Genomic DNA, 18555 nt, shown 5'->3' with positions numbered 1-18555 from the left:
TAAGTATTGCTTAGAATAAATTCTTATTCCTAGCAATAAAGCCATCATTTTTTTACTAACAGTATTATACATTTTCGAAAGTAAATTAGAGTTTTAAATATAGTAACCACATCTAATTGATTAAACTTTATAAGAAACTGCTTTACTAGAATGTAGCAAAAATAGTACAAATATCAATCGACCGGCAAATTAAACTCTACAAAAGAATATCACTAATAACTTATTACAGGGTCATTGAAAATTATAAGTTTTATTTGTATGCTTTTATGTGAATTGAAATGCGAGAAGATGTAAGAAAATCATAATCATTTTATTTGAATTGATTTTTATCTCTTATTATTTTATCAGTTATAAATTGAACTTAAACATACAAGGGGATTATCAATAAATAATAATTTTCTACAAAATTAAATAGATTTTAACATTTCAAAGCATCATTATTCACTTGAAGATAACAGGTCCAGCAAAAATATAATATATATTTTCATTGCCTTCGAGAATTAACCAATGACTTTTGACTAACACGTCCTCGAAGAAAATGAATGGTATATATATATTGATACAAGAATATCATACACCTAATTTTTTAACTTTTTGTTCATCTGATTTCTCTTATTGTATTATTTAACACAAATTTATTGAATTTGTGTAAGAGATCTGAAAATCATATTCAGCATCCGTATCATTTTCAAGTACATTTCATTAGTACCAAACATTAAATATAATTTGAAGCAAATTAGGAGAGTAATATAGAGAATAAATTTGAAAATAGGCAATTATTAAAACTTTTCGTTTGAGATTTATTTTGCACAGTATAAAACATTTAAAAAATAATAGAAATTTACAGTGAAAAACACGCAGTTTCCAAAAATTTCTTTTTTTATTCATCTTAGACTATGATGTCTTTAATCCCACAAAGTAGGAAAGAATGGCAAAACTAATCTGAGAAATAAAATCTCAAGCCATCTTCCCTGGAACATTTGAGTATGTCCTACGCTTTCGTAGAGTACGCATATCGGACTGAGTCTAATGAAAATATAGTACTTGCCATTGCTCATTCGATTTTATAAGCTTGTGTTTGTGATTCTAATTACTCAGAGTATAGAGGTTTAAGTATTCCGAAATGGCGGTAAGCATGTAATTAATGAGTTATTGTTTTTGTAATTAGTCCTAGAGGCAAATTTACGTTAAATCACTGTTTGTCATATCATAAATATTTCAGCATATTAAAGTGTTCGACGATTAAAATTTTCGTTGTCCTCTTGTAACATTATTGGATTCAGATTATCAATATTTATGACAGTTGTACGAATGGCCAGGCTAGAAATATTTCACCGTCCAATTAATAGATTCCTTAAGATGTGGCGAAAACCAGACGGTTTTGCATCTAATACAAGATGTTGCGGCAGATGAACTGGTAGACTGTCACCGTGTAACTTTACTACATCTGGCTGCCAAGTACAATAATGCGGAAATAGTAAAGTATTTGATAAATCACGGGTCAGTAATCGACGCCGTCGACGATGGCGAAACCACGCCGCTCATAACAGTGGTGAAGGAAGAGAGCGTCAAAGCAGTGAAAACACCACTGGAGGAAGGTACAAGTTTCTATCCATCTCAGTTTTATAAAAAGTGCGCACTTAACGTAGCTGTAAAATTATCGAAAACGACGAGAAGCTTGAAGATAATTAAGCAATTTTTCTATAAAATATCGCTCGATCTCGCCAACGGTCATTTCAGCATTAACGAATTGGCGACCAAATGACGACAAGCCGAGTGTTCTCTACATCGAGCTGTCTTTTTGTACGATCCCGAAGTGACGAAAAGTTACGTTTTATGCAAGTGACACAAAGCAGGTGTGCAACTGTTTTTACAATACTATAATATAAATTTCGTGACAAGAGATAACTACGAGAGGACGCCGTTATATTATTTAATCGAAAACAAGAATACCGATGTATTGGAATTATTTCAGTACAACGACTTTGACGTGAATGCCCTTGACAGAAGCAATCATTCTGCGTTGCATAACGCTGCGCTTCGCGGCAATTCGATCTGCACTTGCTTTTTATTAGAAAAGGGTGCCGACCCGAATATTCGAAGTGACCGTAACTACACTCCTTTATTTTGTGTCGTCCAGCAGACAAATGGTGATTACAGTTCCAGAAAGAAGTGCATTGAATTTCTCTTGTTATTCGGAGCTGATCCGGAGTATCAGAAAGATGGAGAAACAGTGATCGGTGTGGCTCAACAACTTGGAGTATCCGATTTGATAGAGCCGGTGCTAGCACATTTAGCACTGGTGGAGTCTGAAAACAAGTCTATCTCCGAAATAAATCGGACGATAATCGCTTCGTGTGAAACGACAAAAGACTATTACGACTGTTGCTTAATGAGTCTTTTACGTTTGAAACAAGAGAGGCTTTATCGCTCGCTAACAACGTATACGTTTCTTATTTCGGATGATTGCACGTTAGCGCGCTACGTTGATATACCATCTGTTTCAGACCGGTTCTCGAAAGAAGAAATACACTATAATTCATACTACAACGAGATTTTGAAAAGACGCTTTAAGAAAGCTGTTGAGATTCAAAGCTTAAGAAAGTTTGCCATACATCATTTGAGCGATATCTTTGAAATTTGGTCTTCGGACAGTCCCATCCTACAGTCAATAGTCAACTGTTTAAAGTATGAAGAATTGGTGTTATTGCAAGAAGATTGATGCCACAGTAATCACTGTAATCACCATTTTCGGCTTGACGACACAAAATAGAGGAGTGTAGTTATATATTCAATCGAATATTCGGGACGGCACCCTTTTCTAATAAAAAAAATGATCACGCTTCTGTCAAGAGCATCGCGTCATATTTAAAATGAAGCGCATACACATTGTCAACCATTACGAGTTGTGTTATTCTAAACGATTCTTACATTTTACAAAGTCATTAATTTAAAACGATTGTCTTCGTTGCAAAGTGATTGAAGAACTATCTTAGTAATTTCAATTTCGAAATTCAGATACTCGGTCCTTTATGTTTCATCAACGTCGCCATTAGCCTCGATAATTTCAGCTAAATCTGTCATATATTTTAAACACGCTTGAACGTCTTTGTCCTCTTATCGTAATTTAATAAATAGTTTTCTGATAGTCCCATGAACTAGATGGGGTGCCTACTATTGTTTTTCATGTCACAACTGAGATCCAAAGAATCAAGATTTGAGAGAACTAGTACAAATAATGTATATATTATAAAATGCAATTTTTGTAAATAGCCAATAAAATATGTTCAATATCATCAATCGATTCAATCACAAGAACTATGTTAACTATTCCCATACTTCCATATACACATTCCATCCACTCTAACCCATCGTATAAATATATGCTTACTCTAAATCATAACAATGATGTATACGGTGTGTGTATATCTCGATGATTCACAAACTTCAACATTGAAAGAAGCGGATTAACGTTTCTCCAAGTTTGTTACAACGATGACAATAAAAGCTAAGATAATGAACGTTGATTCAGTCGACAGCAGCATTTTGAATGTCTTCGTTTGAATCCTGTTACTTTATTGAACTAGTTATACAGTCACCTTGTAAACTTTACTAACGGAAAATTCGATTGACGCGAATCTCTGTGACGTTCTGATAATTGGATTCATTGACAATTTGATAATCGGTAATCGATAGTTGGATTTTTTAATAGTTAAAACTAGTAGTGCTTTTAAAAAAAAATATTCACAAGTTCATATCTGACACGTAATTCGGAGTCAACTTCAACAAATTGTTAATAAAAGATTATTTAACTGATGGTTTGTAAAGAAGTATATAAATATAGGAGTCGTGAATGTTGGCTTAGCGATCCCGTGCGAGTTAAAAAGTCCGACTGACTGTTGGTGAAAAGAGATTATCTTGACTCTCTACAAAGCCCCTGCTATCATATATATCGCAAATTGGCTATGCATATAGCGCTGCCAACGGTGGGCAAGAGCGAAAGACTTGTAATCTTAACAACCAATTTGTTTAGAATATTAGATTTATATTTAACACCAAAGAATAAACTTATATGCTATATGTGGTATGGTATGTACAGATTTTATAAGGGTGGTTTGTAAGTGTTAAATCAATATAATGACTTTGTTTCGTCGTGCATATTATTGATACATTAGAAGCCCTATATCAAGTTACTTTTTTAAAGATCAGTTTGATTTTTTTTTGTACATTTTCAGCATTACAAACTTTAGATTCGTAAAAAATTATTTACGTAATTATTCGTTTAACTTGTCGAGTAAGTTCTGATGATAAAACTTACGTAAAAAATTACCTATACAATTTTTTGTTTACCTTATAAAGTAAGTTCTTATGTAAGAACTTACGTAAGAACTTTGTCAAAATACGTACGTAAGGACTTACATAATTCATGTATATTTTTACGTGAAATCTTATTTGAAATTTTTAGAAGGTCGTATAGTTTATTTTCTGTTTTATTTTGCAATAAATTTCTTAATCAAAATATATATATGATTATTTATATTCATGATAAGAAAAACGGTGATAAACGTTCTATCACATATCGTAATTTGCTTAGATAAACAATTTTGTATTGAATGCACGTATTTTATTTTTGTCGATATCAAAAAGCTGGTTCTATGTGCTCAACCTAATTGTTTCTAAAATATGTTCTCACTGATTTGCCGAATGACTGAATCTATTTTCTTCGATGTGATCTCAGGGAAAAATCAATGTATAAATTGCTCTACATTAAAATTTTGATAATATATCTCCAGATAAATACTTTCTTTAGAGAATTGACTTAAAATTGATGTGGAATTTGATTGCGTAAGATGTATTTTAAGAACGAAAATTGAGTTTTCTGAAAATATACTGATTCAATGAAATAGATAATCTCAAAGATTACGATGGATTAATGATGTTTTATCAATTGTATACCATCGTAACTGTGAACTTGTTTCAGTGAACTGATAATAGCAAGCGTGATTCACGAAAAATAACCTTAATATAAATGTTTGATGATCAATGTATTAATCGTCAGTACCAATAGAATGAACATGAAGTCATTGCTGCTATTATTGTTACTTAGTAAGTGTTATATTTATCATAACGTTAACTAAACAAGTAACATTTTTTGTGGTAGGTAGAGCTTGGAAGCACTGCTTACATATAGTTTATTTTCGTTATACGTCTAATTCTTTCATATTATAATTGATTTAGCATTATTGGATGTTGATGTCTATTGCAGCAGTGAGAATAAGACTACTACCAAAACTACCAGAACATTTAAAAATGGAAATTTGGATATCGAAATCAAAAGTAACAATAAAGTAAACTTAAACATACGAAAATATGGTTAGTATTATAATTTTGATCTATGCAAATATTCAAGTATTATATAATTTATTTTATAAATTAATATAAGTTAAAAATATTAACTGTAGCATTATAAATTACAATGAGAATTGTTATCTTTACAAAGATATCGTCGTTTTTACATCGACATTTTTCATTTTTTTTATTGACAAATTTATAGGTTTATCATGCTTTTCTGAAAGTTAAAATGGATAAAAGTCACTTTGGGAGGGCTTATTTCCCTTGTTCAGGTCTATGTGTGCTATGGGCAGCAAAACTGTTTTTTGAAAAAGTTATGTTTTCACGTTTTAAAATTAGTTTCAAAATTTTAATTTTCTTTCTTTTTGAGCAATTTAACAAATTGGTTTTAAAGCATGAAAAAGTAACTTTTTCGAATAATCTTCGTTCGGAGCACTGATCTTAACAAAGAAAATGAGGTCTCCGTAAATGATTTTCCTTCATTCTAGCGCGCCAAATAGCATGGTGAAGCTAAATTTGTTGATTAAAAAAACGTAAGGCAGATGGTAATTTTACAAGACGTTAAATTAATGTCTTACGATGTATATGTTAAAAAAATTAAAGTTTTTACCGAATACTTCAAGATGAAAAATATTCGCCATCGATAGCTTTATTAGGATGGTTTTTACATAAGAATGAGGAAAACTTAATTTTTCACTGTTAACTCCATTCTATCCTCTTAATTACAAAGTATACGAAATAGTCAATATAAGCTTTCGGCAAAATGAAACCTCAGAATTTAGAAATGTGAGATTTGAGCGTATGAGATTCTTAGTAGCTTGAATAAAAAGTAATCGTAGTGAAATAGTACGATTACTACAGTAACGAGGAATAAATTAAAGTAACATGAATTGCACAGATGGAAAAAGCCTAGAATACCAAATGTACACGAAATCGTCAGAAATCGGAGATGAAGAACAGTTAATGATTGAAATAGACTGCGAGAATTTAACGACATGCATAAAGTCCGGGGAGACACGACACACCTGGATAAAAGTGGAAAGGGAGACCGAGTTGATACAAATAAGACGAGTGCTGGACGATGCAAATGGTCAGATCACTGACTGTTTCAATTTAGGCAAAGATACCGACTGGTACGGTGGACCGCAATGTCGGCTTCAGCACTGGCCGATACAACACGCTTACTACGACGAGGAAGCTTACGTGCCTACCCACCAGCGGCATATGTCCGTGACAGAGCGCTATTGGTTGTCCAGTAAAGGCATGTACGTATTCGTCGACGAGCACGACCCGCTGTTCCTTGACCAGAACAACTTCAAGGATAATCACCTGTGCCTCATGGCTAAGAACAAGCCTCCGTATAGGCAGCGAAACAACCTTACACTTAGCTATGACATCGGCGTCTTCGTCAATCCGATGGCAGCTCACAAAAACGCGACCTATCGAAACTTCCACAAACCCGAAGGTCTACCGGACGAACGCATGATCACTCATCCAATCTGGTCTACCTGGGCGAGACATAAGCTTAGCGTGAACGAGAGCTTGATCAGGAGCTTCGCCGATGAAATCATTGCTCATGGCTTCAACAATAGTCAGGTCGAGATCGGCGACAACTGGGAAACCTGTTATGGATCCGCTCGCTTCGATACCAGCAAATTCTCAGACGCGAAGACGCTTATCAGTGATCTCAAGAGCAAGGGCTTCAGAGTGAGTCTTTGGATTCATCCGTTCATTAACGTAAACTGCGAGGAAGCATACAATGACGCACTCAACAATGGTTACCTGGTTAAGAACGAGCAAGACCAAATCCACGTTAGCTGGTGGCGAGGTAAATCTTTGTTTTTCACTGAGGCTGCGAGATAAGCAGTCGAGTACTAGATAGAATATCTTTTTCCAGGTGCAGACGCAGCTGCGATAGATTTCACGAATCCGAAGGCAGCCGAGTGGTGGATTTCCCGTTTAAATGCATTAAGAGAGCTCGGCATCGATAGTTTCAACTTCGATGCTGGAGAGACTTCATGGCTACCACAAGTTGCGAATTTAGAAGGACCGCAGAGCCTTCAACCGGGTATTTACGTTCATAATTACACCAACATCGTGGCCAGCTACTTTGGTAATAACATTGAGACAAGAGTGGGCTGGAGAAGCCAGAAACTACCGAATTTCATTAGGATGATAGACAAGGACGCCAAGTGGAGCTGGAGCAATGGCCTACCTACCCTCATTACCACACTACTACAGATGAATCTCAATGGTTATATTTACGTACTACCCGGTATAATAGGCGGATATGCCGACAATTCTTTGACACCCAGCGAGCTGCCCTCTAAGAATTTGTTTATTAGGTGGCTACAGGCTACTGTTTTTATGCCAGCGATGCAATACTCTTACGCTCCCTGGGACTTTGATGATAACGTAATTTTTTCTTATTAAGTATCACATTCTATTCTAAAAGGGCTTCCTGGTTATGTCAACTTGTTGATTTCAGACCATTAATATTTGTAAAAACTATACCGACATGCATGCTGCGTTGGCTCCACGGATAATCAATTACATGAAAAAATCTATGGAAACGGGAGAGCCGTTGAACGCACCCATTTGGTGGGTCGATCCTGTTAATATTGATGCCTACAAAGTGAATGACGGTATATTTAAAATTGTATTTATTTTACATTATTAATTCCTTTAGTCAGAATAATAAATGATCAATCAATTGTGTTTATTTAGAATTCCTTCTCGGAGGAGAAATTCTGGTAGCGCCCGTGATTGAGGAGAATGCTTTATATCGTGATATTTTTCTACCTTCTGGAATCTGGAAAGATGCTAATACTGGAAAAGATTATGTTGGTCCTATGTGGTTGGATAATTACTCAGTACCACTGAATGTTTTACCTCACTTTTATAAGAATTATTGATAACATTTATCTTTGTTGCTGTTCAATGTTATAATTATTTCGAGTAAATTTCAAAACACAAATTTATGTACACAATCACAATTAGCTTAACGAGTGAACTAACAACCTACACTTAGAAGATTTCGTAAAATGAAGTTCAGTCATGATAATTTTCGAAACAGTAACTTGAATATCAACTATTCATTAATATTGATCTGATTTCAGTGTTTAGTTTGATAATAAGGCTGTCGTTACTTGAATAATTACCGGTTTTCAAAAGCGAATCACGTTCTTCTATCAACATGTTTAATTTTCTATCACTAGAACTAGAAGTTGCAGACGTGCTGGAATGAACTAAATTTTTATCTATAGGAATAAATAAATCAGATTGTGGAACGAATAACTGTCTGTCAGCTTTTCTTGAGCAATATTGCATGGCAGAATCTGGATTTATAATATCGATTTCACGTTGAATTTGACTCAAAGCAATTTGATCACACGTTAATGCAGCGGTATCGGCATCTAATATTTCTTCCAAACTATAAAATAAAAACGTTGTTTATCAAATATTTTATTTAAAATTTTTTAAATATTTTATTAAAAATACTACTCACTCTAGATTATTTAAGTCTTCTTTATCACTTTTAATTTGAGTTTCGAGCGCTTGCTGATTTTCCATTTTTGTTCTGTGAATTTCTTTTACAGCTTTGCTCCATTGTTCTTTGAAGAAGGATTTACTCTTCTGAGCGCTATCCAGTTGTTCTTCAAGATTTTTCAATTGGTGAAAGATAGAAGTAGTCTGGTCTTCTGTTAAAGAAATTTTATTTTGAATGGACAATTTTTGAGCTTGTTCAGCTTTAATTTTCTCGAGTTCGCATTTTTGTTCAGTTAATAATTTAACTTGTGATATGAGATTTTTATTTTCTTCTTCCAAACTGATCAACTATGAAAAATCATTTTGATTATTATCATTCCTCATGTGTATGATATTTTGAAATTAATTTTACCGACTTTTGTTGAGAATTCTCCTTGCATCTTCTGCAAAGCATCTTGTAATTGGTTCACTTTACGGTCGTATTTCCAATACAATTCATCATTTGCTTGAATTAACTTCGTTTCCTTTTCAAGACTTTGAATTTTTCGTACTCTCAAATTTTCTATGGTCATATTTAACTTATTGGAAAGTATTTTACATTGTTCTATACTAGACCCAAATTTTGTTTCTAAACATTTTCTGCGTTGTTGCCACTTCTCATTCAACAAGTTTAAATAGGCTTCTTCTTTTTTTCGTAACTAAAAGTATTTGAAAGTAATTTGAATGATTAAATGGTGGATTTTTAGCATTTGCATACTAATTAATCACCTCATCTTTAAATATTTCTTTCTGTCTATCTTTCCATGTTTCAAGTTCCTCAACAATTTTATACGCTAAACCGTTATCTAATGTTATTCCTGAACGTGTTAATATATAAATAATTGATATGTAAAAGTAATAAAAACCATCAAAATTATTTTGTTATGTATTACCTGAAATTCCCTCTTTCAGTTTATGCAATACTAAAGCAGTATGATCTTGGATTGAAACATTTATTTTCACGCATCCAACAACTTTATTATTATGACATTCAATTAATGGAACAATTTGTTCAGAGTCTTCCTGCAAGTTAATTTCGAAACGTAGCATTCATATTTATTCATTCTTCTTTTTTTTCAATAAATACATATATATTATTTTCATCTCACCATTCTATCACAGATAAATTTATGTATATCTAAAGAAATTTGAGCAATGCACTTTTTTTCACTAGTGGTTACATCAGAAATACAAATTTTTGGCGTAAATGTTTTCATTAGCCCTTCAATTTCATTAGAAGCAGACATGAAATAGAATTTACATTTGACATCTTGTAATGTTATTATTTCTTCTGGTATTATAGATACATTTTTGCAGGTTGTAGAAATGAGATCACCTGCATCATCATAAAATCTATAATAAAATATAAATTTTTACAGTATATTAAAATATAATAGATACTTTTAAATCAAGCAATTTTTACCTAAATTCGATCCTTTCTATATCTGGTCTATCATGAATAAATTTTATTTCTTTCAAATCAATATTAAGAGAATATCTTTTATGCAAGTTTACAATTTGGCAATGTTTTTCAGAATCACTGTTTGAGTCATTATTAGTAGTTTGAGTATTTTTGTGTGAAAAAATAATTTCTTTTTCGATTCGAGATCGAGGTACCCTATTATTCAAGGTTTTTATATTATCTAAAATAAGATGATCAGATGTAGTTCTCATCTGTGTCTGTAATTCAAAAATCAGTTCAAAGAAAATAAACACAATAAAAAATTAATTTCAGATGTCGTTATATTTACGTTTGAATAACTGATTTGTTCAATACCATTGGTTTGATTTAGTATTGAAACGTCACTTTTTGATCTATGTAATGGAGGAGAGTGTTGAGTATAAGGAATCCGTTTTTTAGGTAAATCATCTTTCATGTCAAATTGAAGCAAAGTCATATGAAGTTTGAGATTTGGTAAAAAATCATTATCTTGGACTGAAAAATCATTAGTAAATTGAAAAAGTAATAAATATCTTTAAATTTGAAGTAGCTAGATTTACCGTTTTCAGTAGATAATTTGTGATCTTTTGAATGCACGCTCTGTAGAATGCAACAATAATCTGCAGTAAATGGCATATTTTTTTGAAATTGCTTCAAATCTTCCGTATAGTTCACTGCTATAAATGATTTCATGTCTATTTCTGATTGAGCGATTATCATATTACCTTTTTTTAGTTTTATAAAAAAATATGGTTTTGTGTTCAGGTAATGTATAAGTGTACTATAAGAACTTCTAATTTTAATAACTTCTTTTTCATTAAAATAAATGTTGTTAGATACTAATCGGAATGGTTTTACTGAAATAATAGTATCCAAAATATTGTAAAAAAATGAAAAATGGTCTTTTTCAAGTTCACTAACATTGGGTATTAATTGAATAAGATTATTTGCACTTTCAATAATAATAGTCAATAAAAATAAGTCATGGCATGTTTCAATTGGACCTAACTGTATAAGCTGTTCTTCTTTTAACCAAACTGGTGTAATTTGTGAATGAATTAAATTATATTGATGAGCACTCTTCACCTAAAAGATTACACAATAGAAGGTCAATTAATAACAAATAAATATTATTAATTAATTAATATTCAAGTTATCATACCTGAGGTACTACATCAATAGGTTTAATTTCCTTTTCTTTAATAATTAAAAACAATAATAACTTTGGCTTGCAATTATTAAATTCATTTCTCAATCCCAACACATTGTGCCAATTTGTTTTGATCTTTGAATCTTCATTGTAATGAATAATCTGAGCACAACGTACACTTAATAAGATATATCCTAGTTTTTCTCTACTTCCATTTTCATTGACCCCATAACATTCTACTTTTATAGGAGTCTGATTAGATCTCATCCTTAAAAGATATAGAAATTGATTGATCATATTTTTTTATAAAGCATTGTAGTTTTCATTACTTTATATTCACAAGTTGAATGAACGTACTTTCTTATTGCATTCCTATCTGTTTCCCATATCAAATCAGTTGTGTATTGTGGATTCGAATCTGACTGAATCTTTTTAGTTTCAAGGCAAGTACCATTTAGAGTGGCAATGACAATTGTAGGTTTTTGCACCCTATCAAAATTTGTTCCTGAAAAAATTTCTTTTATATTGTATTTATTTGGTAACGCATAGAATGGCAAATGTAACATCTAGTTTGATTGATTCACATCTTAATTTGAAGTGAATTTACGTAAACTAATATGAAAAAATTATAATATTAAAATCGTACCAAGTGCTTACATTTTTGCTAAAAGAATCAAAACAACGAAGGATTTAAGGTTAGAATAGTAAAATCTATTATGAATGTATTTTACCTTCTCTTACTCCCAACACAAGTTGAAGATTTGGATTTGTAAAGTCTTCCATTATAAAAATATATATTTCAACAAGAAAAAAGTAAATAAAAAGTAACCATGCTTAATATTGATAAGAAGCCGACATCTCCAGCTTGTTCCTATGGAAACGATAAAGCAGTTACGAACTAACATAATTTCTTATATTTGAATGGCTTTATTTGCTGTCACATTACAGCTTGACTTAAGTCATATAACTTATAACTGATTGGCAATAAATTTTGCCGGCTGATGCTGCTTGGCTAAAAATTGGTTTTTGTTCTAAGGGGAGAGGTGTACTTATCTATAGCTGTGAGGTGGAGGAGGTTGTTGTGGGGCCCTGCGAAGTCTTTGATGGCTATGGGAGAGGAGGGGAAAATCCTCGAAAGGACACCCACTGAGATAGAGTAGTGGGTAGTGCCGGATTTTTACCGGCTAAAAACCCCTCCTCGGCGATTACCAACCCGGAGGTTATGAATCAAGAAAGGGGAGGAAGTCACTCGGTAGGGGGCCGGTGACACTTACGCAGAGTGCGAGGCTTGGAATGGGGGGGGGGGGGGGGGGGGCTTGAGAAGATTATTTTGGGGTAAGGAGAGAACGCAAGGTCTAGGGACTTTGTCCTTGGTTTTGCTGGTGTAGGAGACCAGGCAGTTGATGGAGGGGTTTGGGTGTTCGGAGATTGAGGAGCGGAGGTTATTTGCGTAGGTGGCGGCAGCTTCCTTGATAGAGGACAGGCCGGTTTCCCTTAGAATTTTGGAGTTTCTGATGAACCATGGGATGTTGAGGGCATTGCGGAGTATGCGCATGTAAGTGCTCTCAAGTTTGTTAATGGATTTTGCGGAACCCCAGACAGGGATGGCGTATGTGCTGATACTACGTATAATGGCGTTGAGTGCGCGGATTTTGGTGGGTTGGGAAATGTTTTTGTTGGTAAAGAAGGGTTTTAGGGAGGCTCCTATTTGTATTTAACGTGCGGTGCCTGCCTCTCGGCTTTTACCACACGGTACGCCTACGTACGTAATGGGGCCGGGATACGCCCGGCCAACGCGACGTACGGCCTGTGGCCGCGAGGTCTACCGATTCCTCCGAAGGAGGTAAGCCTTCGAAGGACCCTCGGTGAGGGTCGGGACCCATCTACATCCCTAACGGCTATGCGGGCCGTTACCCGAGTTGAGGCCGTAACTCACATGTCGTGATCAAACAGGAGTTCCAATCGCCGGAGACGTTAGAGCATCCATAGCGACTTTCACTCCTGTTCGACCACTTCCCCGCGATATGGGGTGTCAACCACTGCCACCACGAGACCAACCCAGCGACCGGGACGGGGTCCGGCTATGCCGTTCCCCGCGGGCCCCCGGTCTCCCGTGGTACCGTTTATACTCTGGTATGAGTCCCGGTTGAGGGTCTTACCACCCTCGGCACCGGTCAGCCAGCTCGGATTCGCGGGTACGCTAAGCCCGAAGAGGTTTTAGGGAGGCGAAAGCGCCGTTAGCTTTATTACGGACGCCTTGGATTTGTTTGTTCCAGTTGAGTTTTCTGTCGAATACCACTCCGAGATATTTAGCAGATTTACTCCATTGAATTTTGTGGGAACCGATTAAGTTTTACGGGGGGGATGCCGCGGTGGGCGAAGAATAAGGCTTCTGATTTGGCTTCGTTGAGGTTGAAACCCCATTTATGGTACCATTTTAAGAGGTCTGGGATGAATTTGTTGAGGACTGAAGAGCAGAACTTCTTAGTCTTGGAAGTGTATAGGAGGGCCACGTCATCGGCGTATTGAGCAGTTATAATGTTATTTTGGGAAAGGATGTCATTGTAGAAGATGTTAAAAAGAGAGGGGGAGAGTTTTGAGCCCTGTGGGACACCAGCGGTGACCTTTTGGGGGGAGGAGAGAAATTTGCCAACCCGAACTTTAAAGGTCCTGTCGGTAAGAAAGGATTTTATGAGGCCGATCAGATAGGGAGGGCAGTCAAGTTTTAGGAGCTTGAAGATGAGACCGTTGTGCCAAACTCTGTCGAAGGCTTGTTTGGTATCTAGGAAGAGCATAGTGGTGTGTTGTCTTTTGTTCCGGTTGTTAGCGATGAACTCAGAAACCCTGAGAAGTTGGTGGCGAGTACCGTGGGAGTGACTGAAACCGTGTTGGAAATCGGAAAGAACCTTATTGTTCGTGATGAATTGGTTGAGACGGGAGAGGATGATGTTTTCAGCGATTTTGCTAAGTGTGCTGAGAAGGCTGATTGGTCTGTAACTAGAGGCTTGATTTAGGGATTTTTAGAGAGTGGAGCTCCGACGGGGCTTTCATAACTAATGAGGGAGCTTCCGCTCCTGTATAATCTATAGTCAGAAGGAAAGAAGGGAAATGAGGGAGAGAATTTGTACAGAAGGAACTTTGTTGTTCCACGCTACAAATAATTATTTTAACTATCAAATTATTTGAAAGATAGTTTGACAGTACCTTGATAAAACTTTATGTGTGTGTGTGTGTGTGTGTGTAGGTGGGTAGGTGGGCGAGTGGGCGGGTGGGTGTATGTGTGTGTACATACATATACGTATATATTCAAATCATAATCTATTTTAAGTACTAAAGACACCGTACCTGTATAGAAACGTCTAATTTTTTCGTATTTACTAGGATTTAAATGTCGGAGCTTAATGACTATATCATAAATACATATACAGCCACTGCTGTTTAAAAATATTTATATGAATATTCTTTTATTATGATAATATACGTATGAAATTAAAATAACACCAGTCCGATTAACTGTAAATTAAGTCTCTTAGTATTGATTCCATCGCAACTGGATTATCTGCAGGAATCTAAAAAAAATCGCACATCAAAATAATCAAAATAATTCTAAAAATATTAATTTGAAAATATTAGCATTGTCAACAGTTCATAAACTTTTGAAAAAATCTTAAATATTAGTTCCACTCTCTTTTAATATTAAATTAAATAATGTTTATGTCCAAATTAGAGAACTAGTCCTTAAACAAATAATTAAAAACTTTACACATACATTTTCCTGAATCATGTTTCGTTGGATAGTTCGACAACCTCTTTAGATTTTCAAAAAAACTATTAAATGATATTACGAATACCAATGCTAATTTTTAGTTATTTATTTAGGGACTAGATCTTGAATTTAGATGCAAACATTATTAAATTTGAAAAAATTGTTTGAAATAATTTACTACTTCAAAATTCACGAATAAAGTTTTACAATTACCATATGCCCAGATCTATTGACCCAATAAAATTTAAAATTTCCGTATCCTTTTGAATAGCCTTCGATTATGTTATTTACAACAAGTGGTAATCTTTTTGATTTCAACCACACGTCAGAATATTTCCAATTTAATTTTTCAATCCAACTCAAAGTTCCTTAAATCCAAATCATATATCGATTCAGTAACAATTATCATAATACGCCATCCTATCGACACAATATTTTTAAGTGATATGAATACTCACCTGGTGTATTTATAATTAAATCCAATTGACCATTGAAGACGAATACTTTGATGTTTGTTTCGTTTAATAATTTTTCAACTAAAAATATTAAAAAATGAGATTCATACATGCCCAATGCTGATGCATTACGATACAAGTGTGGGAAAGTAGAATCTTGCCTCGTGTGGCGTTTACGCCCGAGCGAAGTGAGGCTAGAAAGGTACACGAGACGAGAAATTCTTTCCCGAACATGTACCGTACCGTATTTTTTGATACGACGTGTGGAAAGTGCGATTTTCAACGCACGTTTTCTGCCGAGCGTGCGGGACAGACGCACTTTGCGCAAGGAGTATCAAAAACGAGCTTTCCACACGTCATATCGAAAAATACGGTACGACACATGTTCGGGAAAGAGATTCTCGACGCTTCAACGCCAGGCGAGACAAGAATCTACATTCCTGCACTTGTATTATAATATACTATTTAATTAAACAGCGTTATGAATATTAATTGTTGTTACTTGTTAAATTATACTTACCTAGAAATTTTATAACATTTCAAAATGTATAATTACCATAGTGAACCACTGGTTTCCTGCTGTCTAAGTACAGTGCTCTGTTGACTGCTATCTCTTGAACTCCCCAAATGCTTTCTAAATCTAAAGTATCCATAACCATTTTCATTGTTTTTTTCAATTCATCGCTGTACAAAGATCTTGATAAATTGTAAACGCTTATACTTTCTAGGAAAAATATTTGTATCATGTACTGTTTTAAATATTGTATAGTATGGATTTTTAAAAGGAATACCGGCATAATAATTGAGTTTAACTTCTTTAATAACATTATACCGATCCACACGATAAGTTTGATTTTGCATCAGGTACTCAATTTCGTTTGCCAAATAAAGAGCTTTTGACCAATCGCCCGCATTGCTTGATTTAATGTATTGATTTGCTGTATTGGCGATTATTTTATATCCGTTAGTGTCGATAAGACCCTTAAATTTTTGTTTTAATTAAAAAGTTAATCTTTGTTATGATAGCTCATACTGAAATATAACGCTTACAAAATTAAAAAGATATGAAGCAATAGATGCATACATATCGTTGCTAGAAATCAATGAGTCCACTAGGCCAATTCCTTGAAAATTACTGTTTATGCGTCCTTGAACTTGTTCCTGAAAAAAAAATCAAGTCTCTATATCTTCTTCTACAGCATGGATATGAATTACTTTTACAATAATCTAATTATTATAACCTACATGGTACCACAAGTAAGCGAATTCAACGGTCATTTTTCCACCGTAAGACTCAGCTAATATATAAGTTGGTGTTTTAGAAAAATTTGGGAACTTTTTGAAAAATTCCTTAACGCAGTACATGAGATCTTTTGCGATTTGCTCATTATTATTAACCAATAGCTCAAGTGATTCAACGTAACTGAATCCAGTTCCCACAGGATTATCGATAAAGACAACATTATAGTCTTTCACCTGAATTTGAATGAAATTTATATACTTTCATGACATTGGAATATTCCAAAGCTAGTTTGTATTACATACCCAAGTGTGATTTCTTGGTTTTAACTGGGTATTAAGAGGACCAAGCTCTTCAAAGTTTCCAAATCCAGTTCCAGAAACTCCAGGACCGCCCTGCAACCAAATAATTAGCGGCTTGTCTTCGTACTCTAGAACGTTCGCAGTTGTGTAGTACAACCACCAGAACATATGGGCCTTAGGTCGAACTGTTACGTATCCCCATTCTTGATCTCCAGGTCCAAAGCCTTGTTTGCCTGGATAAATGTAACACTTTAGGCTTATGACAAATCAGAAACAAGGAAAATATTACAGAGTATAAAACAACAAACTCTTTTTCATGCGAAATATAATTATGTATGTTATTGTTTTCTAGAACTTATTAAAACTCTTGTTTAATAAGTTTTTCTAAATTAATTCTAAAATTATTCTAGAACTTATTAAAGTAAAATCATTGCCATTCGGGTATTATTTGGACCAATTTTATTATTAACATGTTCGTTGCAATTTTTTTGCTAACTAATATAACCCTCAATAGATAGATAAATTTTACATACGAGGAATAGCTTTTAGAACACGAAAATTTTACCGAATCATTTAATATTGACAATACTTTTTACCTACATTTAATTGCATTATTGTTTTATCTGTTACGATTTTGAAAACTATACTGTTAATATATGAAGCTTAACAAAAACTTAATCGATTTTCAGATTATAAAGCACCTTTTTATATTCATTGAAGTTAGATTGCGCTATCTATAATTAATTCAATTGCATAAACTTTAGTCAGATTAATAAATATTATAATACTTTATATTTTTTTATGGATATGACTTTCTTCAAATTTTGATCATAATTATAGAACGTTTATTCAACAAAATCATTTACTCTAATAAAATTTTGGCAAATAAATATTCAATGCATCATTGTTTAAAAAGTTTGACCAAATCCAAAAGCTTCGAAAATTTTGGGAGCTTGAACACGCAAGTCGGCTCAGACATTCAAGTTCGAGGCACTCCAATTTTTCTCAGCTTTTGCAGATTCCAATATCATAGAAAGATTTTTATACAATGTTTTACGTATATTCAAAGCCAAAATACTTTTCTAAAAATATGATTACATGAGTGTTACATATAAAAGTTTAAACATTACATGGTTTATTCGTGTTTTTGCGTATCCATAGTTATGAAAAGAGCTTCATTCTTGAAACAATAATTCTTATATTATGACTATATTTACCTAATGATGCCCCCAACAAAAGTGGAAAAATATATATGGCCGACCACATAATCGAAACCTATAATTAATTATAAATAGCTGAAATAAAATATTCTTATGTGTGT

General features: G+C 33.9%; 3 protein-coding genes across 6 annotated transcripts; 1 reads left to right on the top strand and 2 right to left on the bottom strand.

Annotated features, from left to right (window-relative positions):
* Nucleotides 1-3847: 3847 nt before the first annotated feature.
* On the top strand, nt 3848-8278 carry LOC131668982 (myogenesis-regulating glycosidase-like). Of its 4 annotated transcripts, none has more exons than XM_058943508.1 (6): nt 3848-4089; nt 5267-5373; nt 6251-7180; nt 7250-7767; nt 7841-7997; nt 8080-8278. In XM_058943508.1, the coding sequence occupies exons 1-6, from the start codon at nt 4073-4075 to the stop codon at nt 8265-8267; spliced, it is 1917 nt and encodes a 638-aa protein (XP_058799491.1). In that variant the 5' UTR covers nt 3848-4072; the 3' UTR covers nt 8268-8278. The 4 variants fall into 4 exon arrangements, with proteins under 4 accessions (XP_058799491.1, XP_058799490.1, XP_058799492.1 ...); XM_058943507.1 differs by having other exon boundaries at nt 5239-5373; XM_058943509.1 differs by having other exon boundaries at nt 5239-5373; nt 7841-8011; nt 8080-8243.
* Nucleotides 8250-12547, bottom strand: LOC131668981 (centrosomal protein of 120 kDa). The gene is made up of 12 exons (XM_058943506.1): nt 12203-12547; nt 11829-11976; nt 11484-11739; nt 10882-11407; nt 10632-10816; nt 10304-10560; nt 9990-10233; nt 9774-9903; nt 9610-9698; nt 9258-9539; nt 8861-9189; nt 8250-8785 (listed from the first exon to the last, which is right to left on the bottom strand). Exons 1-12 carry the CDS (start codon nt 12252-12254, stop codon nt 8440-8442), a joined length of 2844 nt encoding a protein of 947 aa, XP_058799489.1. The 5' UTR covers nt 12255-12547; the 3' UTR covers nt 8250-8439.
* Nucleotides 12548-14922: 2375 nt separating this feature from the next.
* LOC131668891 (retinoid-inducible serine carboxypeptidase-like) lies at nt 14923-17846 on the bottom strand. Its single transcript, XM_058943363.1, has 9 exons — nt 17831-17846; nt 17238-17467; nt 16938-17168; nt 16743-16853; nt 16484-16673; nt 16249-16416; nt 15696-15773; nt 15451-15605; nt 14923-15040 (listed from the first exon to the last, which is right to left on the bottom strand). Exons 1-9 carry the CDS (start codon nt 17844-17846, stop codon nt 14981-14983), a joined length of 1239 nt encoding a protein of 412 aa, XP_058799346.1. The 3' UTR covers nt 14923-14980.
* Nucleotides 17847-18555: the final 709 nt, after the last annotated feature.

Source organism: Phymastichus coffea, unplaced genomic scaffold (genome assembly GCF_024137745.1).
Source record: "Phymastichus coffea isolate CEN01 unplaced genomic scaffold, Cenicafe_Pcof_1.1 PCOF00085, whole genome shotgun sequence".
In the NCBI taxonomy this organism is placed as follows: Eukaryota; Metazoa; Arthropoda; class Insecta; order Hymenoptera; family Eulophidae; genus Phymastichus; species Phymastichus coffea.
Note: the sequence above shows the minus strand (reverse complement) of the source record. Positions and strands in the feature narration are given on the sequence as shown.

Coding starts and splice junctions, on each gene's coding strand:
- LOC131668982 (XM_058943507.1), top strand. CDS start 3,966: ATGCATATAGCGCTGCCAACGGTGGGCAAGAGCGAAAGACTTGTAATC. Junction 7,768..7,840: donor CCTGGGACTTTGATGATAAC/GTAATTTTTTCT, acceptor TGTTGATTTCAG/ACCATTAATATTTGTAAAAA. Junction 7,998..8,079: donor TGCCTACAAAGTGAATGACG/GTATATTTAAAA, acceptor GTGTTTATTTAG/AATTCCTTCTCGGAGGAGAA.
- LOC131668981 (XM_058943506.1), bottom strand. CDS start 12,254: ATGGAAGACTTTACAAATCCAAATCTTCAACTTGTGTTGGGAGTAAGA. Junction 11,408..11,483: donor CTATTGATGTAGTACCTCAG/GTATGATAACTT, acceptor GTAATCTTTTAG/GTGAAGAGTGCTCATCAATA. Junction 9,904..9,989: donor AATTTATCTGTGATAGAATG/GTGAGATGAAAA, acceptor ATTAACTTGCAG/GAAGACTCTGAACAAATTGT.
- LOC131668891 (XM_058943363.1), bottom strand. Junction 16,674..16,742: donor CTTCATATCTTTTTAATTTT/GTAAGCGTTATA, acceptor CAAAAATTTAAG/GGTCTTATCGACACTAACGG. Junction 15,041..15,450: donor TCAATAGATCTGGGCATATG/GTAATTGTAAAA, acceptor GATTTTTTTTAG/ATTCCTGCAGATAATCCAGT.